Source organism: Electrophorus electricus, chromosome 1 (genome assembly GCF_013358815.1).
Source record: "Electrophorus electricus isolate fEleEle1 chromosome 1, fEleEle1.pri, whole genome shotgun sequence".
NCBI lineage: Eukaryota > Metazoa > Chordata > Actinopteri > Gymnotiformes > Gymnotidae > Electrophorus > Electrophorus electricus.
The window spans coordinates 9,060,001-9,084,166 of NC_049535.1; the positions used below are offsets into that span (position 1 = coordinate 9,060,001).

Genomic DNA, 24,166 nt, shown 5'->3' on the forward strand with positions numbered 1-24,166 from the left:
TAGACTTGGAATTGTTTAGTTTTGTTTATAGAGGTTTGTGTGTGTGTGTGTGTGTGTGTGTGAGAGAGAGAGAGAGAGAGCTTGTGCGTGCACACATGTTTATGTATTAGCACTCTGTTACATCTCTGCATTCACTGGATTGACTATTTGTATATTTGAGTCCGGTCCCGTGCGAGACGTCCATCCCCTCCACCGCATTAGGATGGACGCGGTCCTGGACAGTTGCACGCTCCCCCACATGCTAGCCCTAATCTGGCAACATGCTAATCCCTTTATGGACACGTGTTGTTAATTACACCAACCGGTAATCGTCCTCAAATAACCCCGGAGCCGTGACCTCCCCCAGGTCTCTACTTCACAGGAACGCGGTTGGGCTGTGGGCTTGCGTGGCTGAGATGGTCATCGTGACCTATGACCTGCCCGCTGACCTGTGCCCGTGTTGTCACACGTGGCTAGACTTTACGTGCTCTGTCCTTCTTTCTCCCGTGTTGCTTTCCACAAGCCTCTTCTCTTCCCCCAGTTTGATTCGTTTCCGTGCTGCACGTCCTCTCCTGTCTGTTCTGTTGTCATGCTCTCATCTGTTATTGATTTGGTGTTATCCATGTTGAGCTCGCGGGTGGCTTCATGGCTCGCCCGGGGGGGGTTGGACTCCCAATTCTCATTTCATTCTCCTTCTCTGCCTGCCCTGACAAACTTTGCAGAGAGTTTGAAATAAAGGCAGAGTTTGAAATAAAAGCAGTTTTAAATAAAGACAGATTATTGCTACACGTCTCTGTAGCCCCCTGCAACCAATCCTATTTTTAAAACTTCCCTGGACAGTTTGCAAGGCAAATCCCGGGCCCTGGTACAGCGCCCACCCTACCGTGCCCCTCCGGCCCCACCGCCAAGGGAATTCTGGAGTTCTGGAGGCAGCTTGTGTGTTTCTTGATCACAGCAGGACACAGAGCACAAGTAACGCGTGAGCCCGATGTGGTGGGACAGTGCTACTGTAGTGCCGAAGGAAGCTGCTTCTGATTAGGAACTCACTCCATTACTGAGGTGTTTGTATTTGACTGTCGGCGCTACATGAGGAGTCTCATCACCGTCACACTCAAAGTTTATCATTCTGTGTTATTCACCACCATCACAGTCAAAGTTCATCATTCTGTCTTACTCTGTCATGTTGGAGCAGACGTGAATTACAGTCAGGATTAGAACATACTCAGGTTCAAAACATTACTAACAGGAGCAATTTCCCAAGCACTAACAGAGAGAAGGCAGCAGATTATTCACCTGCAGTTCCATGATTCATTAAAGATTTGCTTCTATTTGAAACATGTAACCTTTTAAAACTGGCATTCCCCCCCTGTCTCTCTCTCTCTCTCCCTCTCCCCCTCTCTCTCTCCCATTCCCTCCCCCCCCTCTCTCTCTCCCTCGCACTCTCTCTCCCCCCCCTCTCTCTCTCTCTCCCCCTCTCTCTCTCCCCCAACCTCTCTCTCTCTCCCCCTCTCTCTCTCTCCCCCTCTCTCTCTCTCACCCTCTCCCTCTCTCGTTCTCTCCCTCTCTCTTTCTCTCCCCCTCCCTCCTTCTCTCTCTCTCTCCCCCCTCTCTCTCTCTCCCCCCTCTCTCTCTCCCCCAACCTCTCTCTCTCTCCCCCCCTCTCTCTCTCCCCCCCTCTCTCTCTCCCCCTCCCTCCCTCTCTCTCTCCCCCCTCTCTCTCTCTCTCCCCTCTCTCTCTCTCTCCCCCTCTCTCTCTCTCACCCCCTTCCTCTCTCTTTCTCTCCCCCTCCCTCCTTCTCTCTCTCTCTCCCCCCTCTCTCTCTCCCCCCTCTCTCTCTTTCTCTCCCCCTCTCTCTCTCTCCCCCTCCCTCCCTCTCTCTCTCCCCCTCCCTCCTTCTCTCTCTCTCTCCCCCCCTCTCTCTCTCTCTCTCACCCTCCCTCCCTCTCTCTCTCTCTCTCTCTTACAGGCTCTCCCTCTCTGAGTGGCTCTGCTACTGTCACCGTGCTGGTTGATGATATGAACGACATGGTACCAGTCTTCTTCTTCTCTTCCTACCACACTGCCATCGCAGAAGACGCGCCCACAGGAAGTGATGTACTGCTGGTCAACGCCTCCGATGCAGATGTTGAACAAAATGGGGTTGTGAGGTACTCTCCACACACACACACACACACACACACACACATGCATACAGGCACACACATACTCACACAATTACACACAAGCATGTTCACACTCTCTCTCAAACACACGTGCACACACACACACACACACACCCATAAACTTGAAACATGTATACTTAGAAAATGTCCTATGCTTTCAGGTCAAACACACACAAGCGTGCAACAAATACACAGGTAGATCTTACAGCCTTTAAGGAGCGATTGTGTAAATTCACGCACTACGACTCACACTTATTTAGATTCTACGGATCATTTGTGTGTGGTGACCTCATGCTAACTGCACTCACCTAACATCTATTAATCTTGATTTCGCCCTTTGGGAGGTTATGTTCACATCTGCGTACACCCACCCATTTTCGCTCAGTCCAGTCAACCCGAAACTGTCCCGCTAGCCCGCGGGGGGCATCGCTCTCCAATTTCCCCGAAAATGTGCTAACGAGGCCGACGATGGACAGTGATAGCGGAACCAGGATCCAGTGTGGGTGAGGAGTGGGGTATGGCGGGTGTCAGCTCCCTGCTTCTCAGGCCGCCACCTACGGGACACCAGCCTCAGTTCTGCCAACCTGTTGTCTTCGCCCACTGATGTTTCGGTCTCGGTCTGCTGGGCACATGGATATAAACGACGTTGTTATTCTTACCGAAGCTCTCTAATTCTTTGCTTGTTGCGGTGAAATTCCTGCAGTGGATATCCAAGCATGCATCAGTGCGCAAGAGTTTATGTCACTGAAGAAAGCAGGAGGACACCCTTAGACAGAGAAGTGAAACCCGGTCCTCACTGGACCCTGCAAACAAACTTTGGTCAGGGGGGAATCCGGGGATGTCTCCAACGTTTAAATGCAGCACAGAGAACAGACCAAAGGATGATGGGAAATCTCATCTCAGGAAAAAAAAAATTGAGTGAAAGCTGTTTGGTGAACTCACATAAACTTTTGTCTCTTTGTTCTGGAGCTGTGAGACTTTGCGGGTTCCACTTGAGTGATTTACGGTGCTTGTATTTTCAAAAGGCTCGGCATTGCTGCCACATGTGTCCCTGCTGTGTCCTCATGGCCATCTGGGAGGCTGAAACAGTGCCCCCCACAGGATGACTCCAGAAGTGACATAGAAAGAACCACAGGAAACCCTACCTCTCTCAGACGTGCACCCTCACGTTTTTTACGCAGCTGCCATAAACTCAGCCTGATGTTCACTGTTGCAGTCCAGCATTTTGTTAGCATATCTCAGAAAGTAAGATAATAAAGTATAGCAAAGACAAATATTTGACTAATCTCTATGGTAATATTTTTGATATTCAGTTCATATCATGTTTTAGAACTTTATTTCATAACCACAAGATATATTATAATCCTTTTAAAAACAGCCTTTTGGTTATTTCAGTGTTTCACGCCCAATGCAATTTCCCTCCAACATGCCTTTCAGAACATGTCTTTCCTTCAGTAGAAATGTCCTTGCACTCTGTCCGCTGCGTGATAGCTATGAACGAACGGTGAGCGTCTCTGCTTGACCACGTGTGCGTTGGCTCTTCCGCAGTTACAGCCTAAGTGGAGGACATGGACAGTTCTCCATCAACCCAGCCACGGGCCAGATCATAACCAGTGCCCTGCTGGATCGAGAGGTGCAAGGCAGCTACCAGCTGCTGGTTGTGGCATCGGACGGCGGGCACGCCTCCCCCCTCTCCAGCTCAGCCATGGTGTCCGTGATCGTGACCGACATCAACGACAACCCGCCACGATTTCATCATCACCCCTACGTCACACATATCCCCGCCTCCACCTCTCCAGGTGGGTGATTTTAGGATTTGGACAAGGGTAACAACACCATTAAACAAAAGATGTTCCATTGACGTCTCGAGATTGACAATTTTAAAAAATATGCATGGTGATACTGAATTGTAATTTATTCCTCATGGGAAAATGTTTTTATAGGTATTAGAAGCAGTGGTGATGGTTCATTGTACATTTTTTTGGTGTGCAGGTTCTTTGGTGTTTGCCGTCACCGTAACGGATGAAGACTCAGGATCCAACGCCCAGCTGCACTACTCTCTCAGCGGCAGAAACTCAGACAAGTTCACCATTGACCCTGTCCGTGGTGCCATCGTGGCCAATGAGAAACTGACAGGCAGTTCTGAGGTCACGTTCACGGTCCGTGTAACAGACGGCGGCATCAGTCCCAAAACGGACAGCACCACGGTAACCGTCCGGTTTGTGGTGGGCGAAGACTTCCCCACCATCAGACTCAAAGATAAGAGCTTCACCTTTCCAGAAAGCCAAGATATAAACACCGTTGTCACCAAGGTTACTGGGACGTCCACAAGAGCTGGGCCGTTGTCGTACTACATTGCCAGTGGAAACTTGGACAATGCATTTCACATGGACCAGCTTACAGGAGAGCTTTCTATTAAAAAGCCACTGGACTACGAGAACATTGAGAAGTATGTCCTGTGGATTGAGGGAAGGGATCAGAGCTTCCCTCCATATTCAGCTTACGAGAAAATCGAAGTCATGGTGCTTGATGTTAACGATAACGATCCGGTTTTTGAGAAAGAGCCATTTCACGCTGAAATTCTAGAGAACCTTTCTCCGCAGAGAGTGCTCGTGGTGTCTGCTCTTGACCGGGACAGCGGCCCCAACGGGCAGCTGGAGTACGCCATTACCGACGGAAACAAAGACAACAGCTTCAGCATCAACCGGGCCACAGGGGAGATCCGCACCACACGACCCCTGGACAGGGAGAAGGTAGCTCAATACACTCTGAAGGTGAAAGCCACAGACCATGGCATTCTGCCGCGGAGCACTGTGGTCAGGCTCGTTATCAGCGTTCTGGATGTGAACGATAACGCCCCCAGGTTCTCCCAGATCTTCAGCGCCATGGTACCTGAGAATGCACCCGTGGGATACACTGTCACCCACGTCACCACCACAGACGAGGACACAGGGGTCAATGCCGTGAGCCGCTACTCCATGAGTGACACGAGCCTTCCCTTCATGATCAACCCCAGTACAGGAGACATAACCATTAGTAGGCCTCTCAACAGAGAGGACACTGACCACTACATCGCCAAAGTTTCTGCCCATGACTCTGGCTGGACTGTTAGCACCGATGTGACCATATTCGTAACCGATGTAAATGACAATGCCCCTAGATTTAGTAAGCCATCCTATTACCTCAGCTACCCTGAGATGACTGAGGTGGGGTCATTAGTCACCCAGGTCTCTGCTACAGACCTTGATAAGGGAGTTAATGGTAAAATTTTCTATTTCATCAGGTCTCAGTCTGAATATTTCCGTATCAACGCGAGCACTGGGGAGATATTTATCAAGCAGCAACTCAAGTACCAAAACTCAACTAGTAATGTTAATATAAACAGGCATAGTTTTATTGTGACATCATCTGACAGAGGTCTCAAACCCCTAATGAGTGAAACGACTGTGATCATAAACATAGTTGACAGCAATGATAATCCCCCCAAGTTTGAGTCATCCTCCTACTTCACTCCAGTCACTAAGAGTGTCAAGGTTGGCACAAAACTCATCAAAGTAACAGCACATGACACTGAAGACTTTGGTGTCAACTCCGAAATCGAATACACAATATCAGGGGGCAACAGCTCGAATAAATTCCGTTTGGATAAACAGACTGGATGGGTGACGATTGCCTCTTCTCTCATTTCAGACATAAATAAAGTCTACCTGCTTGACATAACAGCGACCGATAAAGGGAACCCCCCTCTGTCAGCCAAAACCAGTCTTAAGATCGCTGTCACAGAAGAGAACCACCACACTCCAGAGTTTTCTCAAAGCCAGGTTATCGCTACAGTCTCCGAGAGCCTGTCAGTCGGCACGGCAATCCGTACTCTCTCGGCCAGAGACAAAGACAAGGACAAGCAAATGAACGGCCTTGTTACGTACAACATTTCCTCGGGCAACAGCGACGGGCTGTTTGTGGTCAACAGTAAAACGGGGGTCTTATCTTTGGCAAAGCCGTTGGACTACGAGAAAAAACAAAAGCACGAGCTTAGAATCTCTGCCACAGATGGAGGATGGATTGCAAAGACTAGCTATGTTACAGTTGTCATTCACATTACTGACGTAAATGACAATTCACCACTGTTCGATCCCAGTGAGTATTTCCCTGTCGTGCAGGAGAATGTGCCGAGTGGTACTACAGTTGTGAAAATGAATGCCATAGACAAGGACTCGGGCTCCAATGCGGTGTTGGCTTATGTCATCCAGTCTTCTGACAGTGACCTGTTCATCATTGATCCCAACACAGGAGTTATTACCACACAGGGTTTCCTCGATTATGAGGCTAAGCAGGTGTACCACCTGACTGTCAAAGCCTTTAACGTGCCCGATGAAGATCGTTGCAGCTTCGCAAATGTCAACATTCAGCTCAAAGGAGCCAATGAATATGTCCCTCGGTTTGTGTCCAAGCAGTACTACTTTGAAGTTTCAGAAGCCGCGCCCAAAGGCACCGTGGTAGGGGAAGTGTTCGCAAGTGATAGGGACTTGGGGGAAGATGGTGTTGTGTATTACCTGATTTTCGGCAGAAGCAGGAGAAAAGGTTTTGGCATCAATAAAAATACAGGTCAGATCTACGTCACTGGACCCCTTGATCGTGAGAAAGAAGAAAAAATCTCCTTGAAAGTCTTAGCTAAAAATGCAGGCAGTATCAGAGGGGCGGATATCGATGAGGTGTTTGTGAACCTCACAATACTTGATGCCAACGATCCTCCAGTGTTTACCCAAGAGCTGTACGACGTTCAGGTGAGTGAAGGGCTCTCACCTGGAGCCCTGGTCACCTTCGTCAGTGCCGAAGACTCCGACTCTGTGCCGAGCTGGAGCAGGTTTACCTACTCCATCACCAGTGATTATGAGAAAACTGCTTTCACCATTAACCCACAGACTGGACAGGTGTCCGTCGCCTCTGAGCTAGACCGCGAGACCATGCCTGTGTACAACCTGACCCTGCTGGCCGTAGACTCTGGGTCACCCGCAGCTACTGGCACCGCCACCTTGATCGTAACTCTGGAAGATATTAATGATAATGGACCCACCTTGGTGACCACAAATGGAAAGGTCATGGAAAATCAGAGGGCGGGGACACCGGTGATGACCCTCCAATCCTCTGATCCAGATCTGGCACCAAATCGAGGACCTTTCTCCTACAGTTTGCTTACACCTGGGTCAGCTGCAAGTTACTTCATCTTAACCTCTTCTGGGCAGCTTAGCACCAGTCAAGCGATAGACCGAGAACAAATCAGCGATTTTTACCTCTCTGTGGTTATCAAGGACTCTGGGGTTCCTCAGATGTCCTCCACGGGAACTGTCCATGTCAAAGTTGATGATCAGAATGACAACCCATCCCAGCCTCGTTCTGTGGAGATCTATGTTCACTACTTTGGGAACACGTTTCCTGGAGGGTCACTTGGCATTGTAAAGCCTCAGGATCCAGACACACAGGACACATTCCACTGCTCTTTAATCCCTCCTATCATAAGCCTCTTCAGTATCCCCTCGGGGACTTGCAACCTCAACTCAAATGCTCGGTCTACGGATGGGATGTTTGACCTGTCGGTGCACAGCAGCGACGGTGTCCACGGGGCTGTCAACAGCAACATTCGTGTTTTCTTCATCGCATTCACCAACGCCACTGTGGATAACAGCGTTCTCATTCGACTTAGTTCCCATAGTATCAGCAGCTTTCTCACCGGCCATTACCTCAGCTTCTTACGCGTCGCAAATTCTAAGCTAGCAGGTCTGGGTACCGGAGTTCAGCTCTATGGGGCTTTTGAGTTGGGCAATCACACCTTCCTTATGACAGCTGTCAAACGGGGCCAGGGACAGTATGTCAGCCCCAGTGGTGTGGCCACCTTCTTCCAGAGCATTAAAGAGGTGCTGCACAGGCAAAGTGGGGTTCGAATCGACTCCGTTGACCATGACCCCTGCACTCACAACCCTTGCCAGAACGGCGGCAGCTGCAAGCGGCGTCTCAGTGTCGGACCAGACATAATGACAGCAGAAAGCATCCCGGTCATTCTCGTCTCAAATCGCCCCCTGCAGCCCTATGTCTGCAATTGCAGGCCAGGCTATGCTGGCAATCTGTGTGAAACGGACATCAATGAATGCTTCCCTTCCCCATGTCACAATGGAGGGACATGCCACAACCTTGTGGGAGGCTTTACCTGTTCCTGCCCTGAAGGCTACACTGGGATGGCATGCGAAAGAGACATAAATGAGTGTCTGTCCAGTCCGTGCAAGAACGGGGCACTGTGCCAAAATTTCCCGGGCGGTTTCAACTGTCTATGCAAATCCGGATTCGCAGGTACAGTACAGCCTTGAAATTCAGTCTGATTTTTTTATGAGCAGCACAAGCACAGATATTAGTCAGGGTGCATACACAACACTCTTTGCACACAAATCAAGATATGCCTTCATCCAAAAGAAAAATTGCTTCCAAACCACTGGAGATGGGTTATAACTCTAGGATGTGGTGATGATTGCCAAAAGCCTATCGCTGTTAGAGTTGCAGGTGGGAGGGTATCAGCTGTGATGCATATCAGCTTGTCATGTTTACTTTAAAGGAAAAGGGATGACATGATTTTGACCCTAATAAGGACAAATCCGCGCACATCCCTTGAGTGCACTTCAGTCAAGTTTCACTACCTGCTTACCATGGATAAAAGCCTTCGTGAATTTGTACTTTAAAGAGCCCTGTGAGTCAGGAGTTCGTTGGAACTCTGCTTAATGCAGCCTTGGGAGGGAAAACACTTCAGCAACGCTTGTCTGTTTGTTAAAAGCAACAAGCACGTGAAAAGTGACAGCTCCTGTAGTTTCAGCACGCGGCACCATACATCAACCTGTGCTAAAGGCGACACGCAGTCAAGGGCCTAATAAACAGAACTGCGCTGATGTCTGCGAGGGGACCGAATGAATTTAAGCGTTTGCGATAACACTGGTTTGAATCGGGGCTGTTTGGGCAGCTGTTGGCTGTAGCTTTTGGAAGGAGCTCTTCAAGCGCAGCTGCACTGGACAGTTCGCCTCTGCCTAGCACGGGCTTTGACTCATTACTCTGCTTTGACTCATTACCCTGCTTTTTTATTCCGATCATAACAAATGACCGTTAGAATCCACATCCGCGGCCCCAGATGAACGGGGTCCGCTGAAGAATTACACCTATTGACTTACAGTAGTTTGCCTGCCCTCACAATGAACCCCTGACTTCCTGTGTTGGAGGCCTGGTTGTGTTGGAGGAATTCAGGCCTTAGATTTGTCTTATGTTGCCCCAAGCAGGGAGGTTAAATGAAAAGAGTTAATCTCCACTAATCCCTGCTAATCTCAGATAATCTCAGATAATCTTGGTGTTGTGCAGAGACCCCACCTTTTTTGTTCACCATGCCTTTTTGCCTTTCTCGCCATGGTCTCATTGTTGAATGGTTTCCTTGTTTAATCTCTCTTTTATGGGATTCCCAGATCCCAGTGGGGCACGCACGGTATATTCAGTTAATGCTGTCACGACAGGTATATATCTTCATCTGCTATTTTATTTTCAGAAATGGGGGTGCGTTTATAAGGTGAGAGACTTTCCGAGCCATTTTGGCTGTGGCAAGTAGATGAGAAACAGAGAGAGAGAGTAAGTGTGTGTGTGTGTGTGTGTGTGTGTGTGTGTGTGTGTGTGTGTGTGTGTGAGAGAGAGAGACAGAGAGAGAGTGTGCCAAAGCACAAAAGCCCTGCTGGATTCTGGGAGCCCCTTACACGAGGAACCGTTTGCTTATGTCATCTTCACCTCATTCTTTTGCATTTGTGTTGTTTCATGAACTCAGGGAAAACCTGTGATTCCATCATCAATTACTGTGAGTGTAACCCCTGTTTTAATGGAGGTTCCTGCCAGAGCCGTGTGGAAGGCTATTACTGTCACTGTCCGTTTGGTAAGTCATCGCTCCAGCCGTGGAAGCCAGGTGCTCCCGGCCGGTTCTCAAGCACTGTTTATCAGACTGGCTTTTGTCCAGACCATAGAGGAAGATACCGAGATTCGTTAGAAGTCAAAAATGTAGTATAAAGCTTTTTGCTTTTCATGATCTCAGTGTGGAATGTTATGAGATTTTCCATTGTTATTGTTTGTTGGGAATGAATATTAGTGTTTTTGTAGTCTCGCCGAGCCAGCCATGATCTCGTAATGAGGGTATAAGTCAGAAGACAGTCGTGAGGGAATTAGGCCCAGCTCTAGGTAGGAACGTAGACTTAATAGGGTGGGAAATAACTCTGTTTGAGCTCAGAACAGGCGCAGGGACTGAAACAATACAGGTGACTCAAACATATTTGAAATGGTTTCAGTTGATTTTGGCTGCTTTCACATTACCAGGCTGAAGGGACTCAAATCGGATTTTTTTCTTTTGCCATAGTATGACACTTTATCAGGGTTGTGCGCACACACGAATCCGATCTTTTCGAATCAGATTTGAGTCACTTTCATATGTGGTCGTGGATCACATACATGTCTGATTCATGTGACTTTAAACACTCGAATGTGTCTTTTGGCTGATCTGCATGTGCTCAGCGCTGTCCATTGTTAGGCTGCACCGGCCACCCGGCAAAACAACAACAGAGAGCAACAGCACTGCCAACAGTAGCTGTAAAAAGGGCCAAAGCCAGACGTCCGGCTTCTGCTGGCTTCCTCCGCCCGATCATGTGCAGCCAGCGAGCTGTTTGCTGTCTTTTAGAGCACAGTGCGATGCATACGTGAACTACTAGATAGCCCATTTCGTTGGTTTTAGTACTGAGTTGTAGCACAGATGTGTTTTTTGCTTAGTTTGACACGAGAGACTTGTGTAAAAACAGACACAGGAACAGGTGATATAAATAGGAGCAGTCAAGATAGAGCCAAAAAATCGTTACCGGGCAATACGGCTTACTGTGTGAATGGAACCATTCAGCATTAAACACATGTTGGAGCAAATTATTTCCTGAAATCAAGACTTAACATGAACAAAACTTTAATATATCCCTTCACAAAGGTTTGCTAGCTAAAAATGTTTTTTTTTTTGCTGCCTTTAATACTCCAGTGATTAAGATCCAGAGACTGGTGGGAAGGGAACACCTTTGGGTGTAGTCTTGTTAGTAGCAGCGACATTTCAACACATGTCTTCAGCATGTGCCCTCATTACAAGATCACAGGTTTCTACGCAAGACTGTTGCCTTGCAACAGTTGTCAGTCCTTTTTATGTTTTCGAGTGACTATATAACACTTGTCCTGGGGTTGCTATAGCAATGCTGTAGTTTACAGTACAGTTCTCATCTCCCTCTTCTTTTTGCGCAGGTGTGTTTGGGAAACACTGTGAGCTAAACAGCTATGGCTTCCAGGAGCTCTCCTATATGGAGTTCCCCAGCCTGGATCCCAACAACAACTACATCTACGTGAAGTTCGCCACGCTGAAGGAGAACTCCTTGCTCATGTACAACCACGACAACCAGACCGGTGACAAGGCCGAGTTCCTGGCCCTGGAGATCTCGGAGGGTCGGATGAGGTTCTCTTTCAATCTCGGCAGCGGCACCTACAAACTGATGACCATGGTGCGCGTTTCAGATGGCCTGTTCCACACAGTCATAGCAAGGAGAGCCGGGATGGTGAGTTCTCAAAAAACATTATCACTCATGATGTAATGTAATTGTTTTTTTCATGACGCAGTTTGTTCTATTGCAAGCTATGCAAAACAGATTTTGTGTAACAGGAGCCTAAAACTATTTGCTGAAAGCAGACTCTGAAAGATATTGAAGTTGACGTCAGCTCGCTATTGTAATCGATGCTTTTCACATGACGTTACAGTCAAGACTTGGGCTCAGAGATGGGTTTTGTTTAGAGAAGGAGAGATTTTGCATCGTGAACTGGTAATTAAACCACATGAGTTGCTCGTTCTTGTGGTTTCTGCTGGGTCAGTAATTGCGTGTGATTACACCTGGTCATTCGTGATTTACGCTGGGTTCGTCGTTTGAATTCCATGCCGTGTGCTCAGGGTTCACTCCCTTTCGTGCCTTGCACTGACCCAGAGCTGTGGGGCCTTGAGAACAGAAATCATCGGCTTGTCAGGAGGTTCCTACCGCAGGTCTCTGGCTGGACACCACGCCTGCCACTCGGCCTCGAGCGCTGGTAGAGTCGTTAAATTGTCTGGTTTTTGAGATAGTGCAGAGAGGCTGTCTGGGAAAGGTGCAGAGCCAGCAGCAGCATGGTGGAGTAAGTGCAAGGTGGTGCGTTCTGGAAGATGGAGCGGTCTGGACGGTGGTGCAGGCTGAAAGGTGGTGGGCCCTGAAAGGTGGAGCAGTCTGGAGGGAGGAGAGAAAGCATTCCGAGTGTGTAGCACGTCCCCATGGAGGTGTAAAGAAAACCCGATCCCTGTGTTTGGAGAAGGCGATGTGGGTCATTTCGGTGGTTCTGCACGAGTGTGTGTGTGTTTTCAGACATGGATTTTCAGCAGATGTTAAAGTCATAAGCAGGCCCTGGTCACCCCCCCTGTGGTTAAGGTCGAATTGGGAAAGTCAAGGCTACTTTTGTTTAGTTAAGATGTCCCAGTTCAGCCTGAAGGCAGCTGCAGTTGTTTTTATTGCCCTATTTTGACTTTCTATTCTCCGATTCTATCGTGGAGAGGAGATACGATCAGAAGCTACATTACCAGACCAATAACAGCACCTCACGTTTGGAAGGAGGGTCGGAGCAAGAGAAAACCTTTCCAGGCTCACTGTCCAAATTCTCTGATCGCCAAACTATATCAGCTCAATTACTTCATGGCTCATAATGGCTGGTATTTGAACGCATGCAGTCAAAATACATCCCAGCTGGCTGCTGGAAGGGGGATAGCTATAACTCTGAGGTGAAAATTGTTGACAGCAAGTTCCAGGCCTGTTCTTCCTTTCATGTGCCAAGCCAGTGTGGTGAGCCCAGGTTAAGGTTGGAAAGGTAGAGCTGTAAATGTGGTAAATGAAAGTTACTTGTGTCACAGCTGGGTTCCTTCTGGAAGAGAATGCTACCAGCGCTCACCCATACAGACACACACACACACACCGCTTCACACATTAAGACCCACTGTCATGACAAAACAAGCTCACTGTGTTTAGAATGATGCACAACAGCGGCCTGTAGCAGTGAAGTATTTCATGCTCGTCTCCTACACGATGAGGCTCTAGAGAAGGGCCGGTGGAGCGTGTGTTTTCAGACTCTAACTGTTCTCGCTCACAACCACTTTTCCCCCCATCACATCTGAACCAAGCTGATTCTGTCGACACCGAGATCGGATCCCACATCAGAGGTCTGTGGCCCTTTGAGGTGTTTTTAATCACCTTTCAGCTCTTTCCAGCCCTCCGCCCCACCCAGGCCTCATCAAGTATGAGGTCTGCGTATGCAGAGAGAAGAATTCCACACCAATTCATTTTATTCCCAACAATCCTGATCGTCGTGCCTCCTTATGTGACCTTCAGCCAGATCTATAGGGCTTGGCCTTAAACGTATCATCTTAAAGGAATAGTCCACTTCAAAGTACTGCATTACTGATAAACAACAGCAAGTACTAGCAGCCACTTAGCATTATGCTAATGAGACAATGCTAGGGGCTCCTATGATAATTATGCTAATGAAACAGTGCTAGATGATCCTATGCTAATTATGCTAATGAGACAATGCTAGGGGATCCTATGTTGACTATACTAATGTGACAATGATAGGTGATTCTATGCTAATTATGCTAACGAAACAATTCTATGTGTCTATTCTAATTATGTTAATGAGACAATGCTAAGCGATCTTATCCTAACTATGCTAATGAGACAATGCTAGGGGCTCCTATGCTAACTATGCTAATAAGACAATGCTAAGTGTTCCTAAGACAATTATTAAAGATGATAATTTCATTAAAGCTGTTTGAGGAGAACTCTTTGTTTAAAAATCCTCTCCTGAATGGAGTGCTCGAGAGTCAGATTAATTGTCACATGTTAAAACAGATTAATATTTAAGAACTGCATGATTTACTGCGTAATTTAAGAACTGAACTCAATATATATGTAAATCTTTGTTTCTGATACACACAACAACCAATGCTTTATATTAATGACTGTAGAAGACAGTATGTTCTGTCTCGGCTTCCTGAAGCAGCCTTAAATTCCGCAGTGTCTGTGTAATCTGTGTTTCTACGCTCAGGATGTTTGTGCACATGTGACTAAGACAGATACTTTGAGATGGTCCACTTGTGATTTGTGATCGTGTCCAGATCGGAATAACACTCCAGCTCTCTCTCTCTCTCTCTCTCTCTCTCTCTCTCTCTCTCTCTCTCTCTCTCCCTCCCTCTCTCTTATTTTATCTATCTACAAGGCTGCATCTCTGACTGTCGATCTGTGTGGAGAGGATCAGGAGCCAGGCTACTGTGCTGTCAGCAACGTGGTGGTGCACACCGACTGGTGAGTACAGCTCATATTCCACACACACACACACACACACACACACACACACACACACACACACACACACAGAGGTATTCTGGGAAGTTACTTCTTGATGGCAGATATTTTGCCATAAAACTGACTGGCATTTTCAGTGGGAGTTTATGTTGCTGAGCTGAGGTGCAGTAGGTGACTCCCAGTGTGATGAAAGCAGGTCTGGCTTTCATTTGTTTGCACAGGGGACCCGCTGCCCCTCTGCCCCGCTGCCCCTCTGCCCCTCTGCCCCTCTGCCCCGCTGCCCCGCTGCCCCTCTGCCCCGCTGCCCCTCTGCCCCTCTGCCCCCTGCCCCTCTGCCCCGCTGCCCCTCTGCCCCTCTGCCCCGCTGCCCCTCTACCCCGCTGCCCCTCTGCCCCTCTGCCCCGTTGCCCCTCTGCCCCTCTGCCCCTCTGCCCCTCTGCCCCCTGCCCCTCTGCCTCTCTCTCTCTGTGTTCTCTGATTGTCACTGTTCTCTCTCTTCCTGCCTCTACTTAGGATCCTGGACGTGCAGCCCAATCGTCTGTCAGTAGGGGGCGTGCGCTCGATCCAGCCCCTCCTCCAGCGCAGGGGTCAGGTGGCCTCCCACGACTTCGTGGGCTGCATCATGGAGTTTGCCATCAACGGACGGCCACTGGAGCCATCCCAGGCACTGTCGTCAAACGGGATCCTGGACAGGTTGGTCTCGCTCACACACACACACACACACACACACACACACACACACACACACACACACACACACACACATACACACACACACACCCACACACACCCACGCACACACACACACACCAACACACACACACACACACACACACACACACACACACACCAACACACACACACACACACACACACAAACACACAAACACACACACACACACACACGCACGCACACACACACACACACACACACACACACACACACACACACACCCCAACACACACACGCACATATATATACTCATATACACGCACAAACATGCCAAATTCCATTTGAAATATCTCAGAAAGAAAAAATGAAAGAAACAGTCAAATGTATATGCATATATTCCTTTGTTTGTTTGTATATCTTTGTTTTTTGTATATACCTTTGTTCATTTGTATATGTCTTCATTTGTATATATCTTTGTTAATATAGATCTTTTTTGTATATATGTTTGTTTGTTTGTTTGTATATATCTTTGTTTGTCTGTTTATATCTTTGTATATATGTGTGTTTGTATATCTTTGTTTATTTGTATAAATGTTTACTGGCAGTCATGGTCAAACCAAGATACACTTCCTGTTTTTCATGTATTTTCTCTCATACACGGCCACGTCTCCCAGAGATCTCTCCCTCGCTGGCCACGTGCTTGTGCTCTGCTTAACACAACACAGCGTGCAGCGTCCCAGTGGCCTGAGAGAAAAAACCCAGCAGCTGCGCTTCTCCAGAGTGCAGCCGAGCTCACGTCTCACCACCCGCCTGACTCTGGGACGTCCCCACCTAGAAAAATAACTCCCGGGGTTAGGGGTCAGAGCCAGGGCTGGAACCGAGCCAAGACTTCGACCGTCTTCGCCTGAGACCGACGTGTTTGCTAGCCGTTCTGTACGGAAGCCCTGAGGTGTTAATAACGAGCTGCCCCCGAACGTGGACGCAGACAGAGGGGAGGGAAATGTGGTCGCCTGTGCCTTCCTCTGTATATGATGAACTCAGAGAGAGAGACAGAGATGTACTTTTCAAAACTCAATGTATTTGTAATTTGTTAGATGTCTTGACAGTTTTGACCTTGTATTGCTTCGCAGCAGCTTTGTGTTTACACACACCCACACCCACACACACACTCGCACTGAACCCACTGCCCTCAAACAGCAGCCAGTAAAACCAAGTGATCCCAAGTGAATCCTAAACTGTCTAATGATGAGATTAGAATCCGCTTCCATGAGTTCAGATACTTCTGGGCTCGGCTAGACGGAATGACTGGTGCTTTATGGCTTTATGTAATAGAGGGGAAGGATGTCTGCTACTGCTCTAATGGAGTCTAGCTACTTTGTTTTTCTTGTTCCTGGGATAGTTTTATCAATAAATCTGATTAATTTCTGTCTTTTTCTGTGTGTGTGTGTGTGTGTGTGTGTGTGTGTGTGTGTGTGTGTGTGTGTGTGTGTGTGTGGGTGTGGGTGGGTGGGTGCGTTTGTTTGTGCATGCCTACAGATGTCCCAGGTTGGAAGGAGCGTGTGTCGCCAACCCGTGTCGTCATGGTGGCACCTGCTTGGACATGTGGTCATGGCAACAGTGCCAGTGTGCCAAGGGCTTCACGGGCAGACACTGCGAGAAACGTAAGCCCCCCGTTAGCCCTCCAAACGTCGCAGCACAGACGTGAGACTCATGGCCCGCCCGCTGTGCAAAGTGATGGGACTGTTTGTAAAGCATTTTCACGTAGCACCTGTGGAGTGGCGGCCTTGTAAACACCACCAGCCTATAATCCCATTCACATCAAATCGACCCCCATCACTGCACCACGCAAACCTGTGGGAACCATGGATAATCAGGGTGCTCCGTGGCTCTTTCTTGCTTTAACCTGAGGAAATAGTTAGTCTCCATGCTAATGAGCTAGCATAGCCCGACCAGCTCGAGCTGGTAATGTAGCAAGCCAACTGTCCCACAGGAGTTTTTGATTGGCGGTTTCAAGCGAATTGGCTGGGTTTAGAAGCTTACAGGAGGTTGTAGGGCACCTAGTCTCGGACCTTATGTGTAAGCTGCCTTCAGCTGTGAGTTTGGGGATTTAGGAGGATGTCGTTTGGAATTTTGCAGTTTGTAAATTGTGCCGTTGGAATGCCAAAGCAGAACTTTAGAATGGAATCTAGAACTCGAGTGTGAGTAGGATGGCATATGGAATTCCGACATTCCTATTTCAGTGAGGTGAGTAGTTTTAGTAAACTTCCTGGCACCCTGTCAGAGTCGGTGCTGAGCTGCTGTTCAGAGCCACAGTAGTAGAGCAGTCATGCTGGCCTGAAAAAATAAACAAACACACACACACACACACACACACACACACACACACACACACACACACACACACACACACACACAATCTCCCAGAGTACCTCAACCCCCTCACAATCTCTTCTTTCATACCCCCCCCACTTTCTCTCACTCAGACATCTCTGCGGACACGGCCCTGTCCCTGGATGGCAGCGGGCGTGTGGATTACAGCGTGCGTCAGGGCTGGATGAGGGATGTGCTCCTGGAGAAGGGGCTCCAGAGCGCCGCACACACACACGCTGAGAGCAGCCTGGAAGTGAAGTTCCGCACACGCAGCAAAACAGCAACTCTGCTGCACGTGCAGGAGAGCTCCAACTACACTACTGTCAGGGTGAGGAGTGTCTCTCACACACACACACACACACACACACACACACACACACGTGAACGCATGCACACACACACACATACAGGCATGTACGCACACACCCACCACACACACACACACACACACACGTGAATGCACGCACACACATACATGCACACACGCACACTCACACACACACACACACACACACAAACAGACACATGCAACATTACATAAAAAGCTGCATATCTTGAGTGCAGATGTTTGCAGATGTTTGCAGGTTCAATTTCTTCTCTTCCTTTCCACTTTTTTTCCCCCTTTTGGCAAGACAGATTTTCCATTTCCAGATTTTGTGGACCTTTAAAATCAAATGTCTTGCCTACAGTATGTTAAAAGAGATGACAGTGCTTCCCCCCACCCGTGTGTGTGTGTGTGTGTGTGTGTGTGTGTGTGTGCTCTGTCTTTCTCTCTCTGACAGTTTTTATATTGTTTCATTGGAACTTATATAGGATCTTTTAACACAGTTCTCTCTTTTTCTCACGGAAGGACTAGCTTTGATGTGCAGTTATTTCAGTTTAATCCCAGATGTCTGACAGCTCAAAGACCTGTGACGAGAGGCACAGCCTTGAAATGGAGACAGAAATAAATATGAAGACATCAATAATAAGATTCTATCTTACCTTTTACTGACATGAAGTAGCCGCTCTCATTCTCTCTCTCTCTCTCTCTCTCACACACACACACACACACACACACACACACACACACACACACACACACAACTAATCTCTCTTTTTCCCTTTGGTTTCAGCTGAAGAATGGCAATCTGCAGTATGTTTCTGACGCCGGAGTGGGAGGGAAGGTTGAGAGGATTGTGGGAGATGTAGTCCTCTCTGACGGCCAGTGGCACACAGTGCTGCTGTGGAGGAACAGTTCCTCCACCACCATCCGCATCGACGAGTCCAGCCTGAGGGCGGTGCAGCACGCCACCCAGGACTTCGGAGGTGTCGACGTGCTCATGCTCTCTCTGGGAGGAGTGCCATCACGGCCCAGTCTACAGAAGTCCGCACCAGGTTAGCCTGAGAAAAGCCTGTCTGAGAGCAGAACCAGAGCCCGTCTATGAGCAGAACCAGAGCGTGTATCCGAGCAGAACCAGAGCCCGTCTATGAGCAGAACCAGAGCGTGTATCCGAGCAGAACCAGAGACTGTCTCTGAGCAGAACCAGAGCCTGTCTCTGAGCAGAACCAGAGCGTGTATCCGAGCAGAACCAGAGCCTGTCTCAGAGCAGAACCAGAGCATGTGTCAGAGCAGAACCAGAGCATGTGTCAGAGCAGAACCAGAGCGTGTATCCGAGCAGAACCAGAGCCCGTCTATGAGCAGAACCAGAGCCTGTCTCAGAGCAGAACCAGTCCCAGTCATCTGTACCAACAGTGAATTATTATTCATTTTTTCACCTTTATATTGAATACAGTCCCGATGCATGGAGCACTTCCGTTAGAAGTGCATTTGACTACGGAGTTGAACGTAGACTGGAGCGACATGCTCAACTGTTCTAGTCTTTCTAGAATGGCACACGAGTGTTTTTGTGGATCTCACTATTCCAGCATTAACCCTAACCAGGACCAGCTAACACACACACCCAGGACCAGCTAGTCACAGCTAACACACACCCAGGACCAGCTAACACACACCCAGGACCAGCTAATACACACACCAGGACCAGCTAACACACACACACCCAGGACTAGTTAACACACACACACCCAGGACCAGCTATTCACAGCTAACACACACCCAGGACCAACTAACACACACCCAGGACAAGCTAATACACACACCAGGACCAGCTAACACACACACACACCAGGACCAGCTAACACACACACACCCAGGACTAGTTAACACACACACCAGGACCAGCTAACACACACACACCCAGGACTAGTTAACACACACACCAGGACCAGCTAACACACACCCAGGACCAGCTAATACACACACCCAGGACCAGCTAATACACACACCAGGACCAGCTAACACACACACCAGGACCAGCTAACACACACACCAGGACCAGCTAACACACACACACCCAGGACCAGTTAACACACACATACCCAGGACCAGCTATTCACCGCTAACACCCACAAACAGTACCAGCTAGTCACAGCTAACACACACAATCAGGACCAGCTAGTTGCAACTAACACACACAAATTGAAAAAAACTAATCACAGATAATATAAACTGAAATAGCTTATCATAATATAAACAATATAAAATCTAACTATTTTTAGTGCATGTATATCTCCAGGGCATAGCTGTGCCAACACAGACTGAAGGGTAGGAGAGGAAACAGATTACACTGAGAAGTTGGGGGAGGAGAGAGATCACACTGAGACTTTGGGGGAGAAGAGAGATCACATTGACGTTGGGAGAGGAGAGAGATCATACTGAGACGTTGGTGGGAGAAGAGAGATCACAATGAGATGTCAGGGGAGGAGAGATCACATTGAGATGTTGGGGGAGGAGAGAGATCACATTGAGACGCAGATACTAGGACCAATTCTGCCAAGCTGTTCTCTCTAATAAGTAGAACCAAATGCTCTCTGTTTGCACGGGGGATAAATTCAATAAACATCTGTTTACACTGGTGAGGCAACATGGAGAGGAAATGTGATATCATGGGTTGCGATTAGTCACCCCACTGTTTTGCCCAGACGGTCCTGCGTCCGTAGCGCAGAGCCAAAGTTAAATAGTCCTGGCATGCCAAACTACGGTGCGTGCGCTAGTCCGGATGCTCTTGGCGTGCTCGCTGTACTTGGTAGTTATAACAGCTTGCTGATTGGTGGCGGTGTCTCACGGAGAGGAAGTGAGACGTGGCCCTGCACCAGAAAAACACTCCTGCAGCACTGAACCATCTCTCTCTCTCTCTCTTTCTTGTGGCAGGATTCGATGGCTGCTATTTGTATATAAAGTACAACGGTGAGCTCCTCCCATTTAGCGGTGAGCACCGAGCCGTCTCCATCTCCTGGACGGATCCTTCGGTGAAGATTGGCTGCCGCGGCCCCAACCTCTGCGAGAGCGCCCCCTGCTGGGATGGCCTGATGTGCGTCAACCAGTGGTACACCTACCAGTGCGTCCCGCCGGGCGATTGCGTGTCCAGCCCCTGCCAACATGGGGGCAGCTGCGTGCCGTCTGCCCGGGGGGGCTTCAGCTGCGTGTGCCCGGAGCCCTATACAGGCCGCGTGTGCGAGAGCCTGGTGGCCTGCCTGGGTGTGGCCTGCCCCCAGGGCACCACGTGCAAGGCGGCCAGCGGCGAGGGCTTCACCTGCAGCCCGGACGCCAGCGCCGAGGAGCCGACACTGCCCATCTGGGCGGTGCCAGCCATCGTGGGTGGTTGTGCCAGCCTTCTCGCCCTGGTGGTGCTCAGCCTGATCCTGCACAACCACTGCAAGGGCGGCAGCAAGGATGACAAAAAGCCCAAGGAGAAGAAGGAGAAGAAGAAGAAGAAGAAGAAGAAGAAGAAGGGAAGCGAGAACGTGGCGTTCGACGACCCGGACAACATCCCGCCCTACGGGGATGACATGACGGTCCGGAAGCAGCCAGAGGGGAACCCCAAGCCGGACATCATTGAACGGGAGAACCCGTACCTGATCTACGACGAGACAGACATCCCGCAAGTGGGCGAGGCGGTGCCGAGCGCCCCGTGCGTGCCGTGCGGGGTGCCCGAGGCCGACATCGAGCACTACGACATCGACAACGCCAGCAGCATCGCGCCGTCCGACGCCGACATCATCCAGCACTACAAGCAGTACCGCAGCCACGCGCCCAAGTTCAGCATTCAGAGGCGCAGCCCGCTGGGCTACGCCCGCCAGTCGCCGCTGCACCTTGGAGCCTCCAGCTACACGTACCAGCCCACCTACGCCCAGGGGCTCCGCTCCACACCGCTCAGCCATGCCCAGTGCCCCACGCCCAACCCCCTCTCCCGCCACAGCCCTGCCCCCTTCGCCAAGCCCGCCCCCTTTTACCGGAACACGCCCACGCGGGAGCTGAACCTGGCACGGCGCGAAGGGAGCCCGCTGGACCTGCACGCCGAGGCGTGCCAGGCAGCGGCCATGTTCAACTACGCCACGCGGCTCGGCCGACGCAGCAAGAGCCCCCAGGCCGCGGTGGGCCCCGGCTCCCGGCCTGCCAGCCGCCTCAAGCAGCCCGTGGAGCAGATCCCCTTAGAGGGCGGCCCACCCGTGGGTCTCTCCATCGAGGAGGTGGAGCGTCTCAACACCCCGCGGCCCAGGAACCCCAGCATCTGCAGTGCCGACCATGGGCGCTCCTCGTCCGAGGAGGACTGCCGGCGTCCCCTGTCCCGGGTGCGGAATCCCGCCGACGGCATCCCAGCCCCGGAGTCCTCCTCGGAGAGCGACTCGCACGACTCCTTCACCTGCTCGGAGATGGAGTACGACCGGGAGAAGCCGGTGGCCTACAGCTCGCGCGTACCCAAGCTGTCGCAGGTCAATGAGTCCGATGCCGATGACGAAGACTACGGGGGGCGGGCGAAGCAGAGGCGGTACTCCAGCCGGCGGGCGGAGGGCGGGCCCGGCGGAGGCCGCGCCCTGCTCGGGGAGCACCAGCACCAAACGCTGCCCCACAAAATGGGCCAGGGGGCGGGCAGCTTCAACTGGGACAGCCTGCTGAACTGGGGCCCGGGGTTCACTCACTACGTGGACGTTTTCAAAGACTTGGCGTTGCTTCCAGAAAACTCCACTGCTGCTAAGGACATTGAGATGAACAGTGGTGATGGTTCGGTCACCATCATCGCGGAAGGGGAGACCGAGCAGTACGTATGAGAGCGTGTTTCTCCCCACACCCCTCGCTGGACTACAGGCACAGAGGAGAGGAGCGTTAGCAATAATAACTGAGTCGACTGTGGGGTTTTTTTTGTCTTTGGTTTGTGTATCCGTAACAAGACGAGCTTGAATGCAGTAAGGCAGAGCGATATTCCCGTAACAGTTCTCCGGGACACCTCCCTCCTGTTCAGAGCGGTGCCGTAGACACACAGCATGTCTCCTAGAGAGAGATTTTTAACAGTCCCCCACGCATCCTGAAATAGTCTTTAGTGGTCCCCTACTTCTTAGTGAATTCCAGACTTGCATAAAGACGTCCATGATGACCCGCAGATTTCCATTCCGTCCTTCGTATAGCAGAAATCCAGGGAAGGCTGCAGGAAGGCAGGCTGGAAGTGCAGCCCAGCAATTGGACGGACCCCTCCTCTCTCGGAGCTCCGCCCCTCCTCTTTCAGAGCTCCCTGTGTGTTTTTGTGTGTGTGTGTGTGTGTGTGTGTGTGTGTGTGACAGCGTTCTGGCCACTCCAGTGTGCTGAAAGACGCTACATTCCCGGTGTACGAGAGCCTGAGCTGATCACAGCTGAGCGTGACTGAGCCTTCCCGAGAGAGGTTAGGGACAGGACACTGGAACATGTGAACGGGACATTGTGGCATGTGAACGGGACATTGTGGGATGTGAACAGGACATTGTGGGACACTGCTGCACCAGACTTCAAGATCCACACCGTTAGAAGCCACTGCTAGTGACCTTTGACCCTGACTAAAGCAAACCCTTGCACCCGAGATGAACCCATCTACATTTGCATCAACTCTTTGGAATTCAGTGTTCTCAGTTACAGTTTGTTCTATTGTTCTGTTTGTCTTGTTTTGTTCTGTTTTATAATGTAATGTTTTTACTTTTTTACTGTTTATTAACTTAAAGTACTTAAACAGTGTTTTTATGGATATTTTTCATATGCTGGAATTTATGATCTTACTTTCAGGGGAAGTAAGATTAAAGTACTTATTTTTACATTTGTTACTTATGTAACATCAGTATTTTCCACTTTTTGATAAAACTATAACATACTGTACGCTTGATATGTGTAAGAGCCAATAACAAAATAAAAAAAAAAGTATTTATTTAAATGGTGCAATTTCAAGACTAATGCAATAATGCTTAACTTAAATCAGACTGAAGCCCAGACAGGTGTTTGTGACGCAGTGATGCAGTGCCAGTGCCATGACAGCACTCTGCTGTCGTCATGACAACGTGCGGCGGTCGAGGGTGGGGTGCTATTCAGCAGTGTGAGCATGCACTCTGACATGAGTTTAAATAAAGCTTTGGATGAATTGAATAAAGTGGTTCAAAGATCCGACGAGTGTCTGTGTGAAGCGGG

The 24,166-nt window shown here is 49.6% G+C and overlaps 1 protein-coding gene across 1 annotated transcript in view; it reads left to right on the forward strand.

Annotated features, from left to right (window-relative positions):
- The window catches only part of LOC113589027 (protocadherin Fat 4), a 95,931-nt gene extending 72,016 nt beyond the window's left edge, over nucleotides 1–23,915 (forward strand). The window contains exons 7-17 of the mRNA XM_035522058.1: nucleotides 1,947–2,127; nucleotides 3,691–3,941; nucleotides 4,135–8,484; nucleotides 9,983–10,087; nucleotides 11,476–11,783; nucleotides 14,512–14,597; nucleotides 15,111–15,290; nucleotides 16,807–16,931; nucleotides 17,754–17,968; nucleotides 18,756–19,017; nucleotides 20,894–23,915. Of these exons, the coding sequence (XP_035377951.1) occupies nucleotides 1,947–2,127; nucleotides 3,691–3,941; nucleotides 4,135–8,484; nucleotides 9,983–10,087; nucleotides 11,476–11,783; nucleotides 14,512–14,597; nucleotides 15,111–15,290; nucleotides 16,807–16,931; nucleotides 17,754–17,968; nucleotides 18,756–19,017; nucleotides 20,894–22,791 (7,961 nt within the window). The 3' untranslated portion in view covers nucleotides 22,792–23,915. The remainder of the gene's footprint in view (nucleotides 1–1,946; nucleotides 2,128–3,690; nucleotides 3,942–4,134; nucleotides 8,485–9,982; nucleotides 10,088–11,475; nucleotides 11,784–14,511; nucleotides 14,598–15,110; nucleotides 15,291–16,806; nucleotides 16,932–17,753; nucleotides 17,969–18,755; nucleotides 19,018–20,893) is intronic.
- Nucleotides 23,916–24,166: the final 251 nt, after the last annotated feature.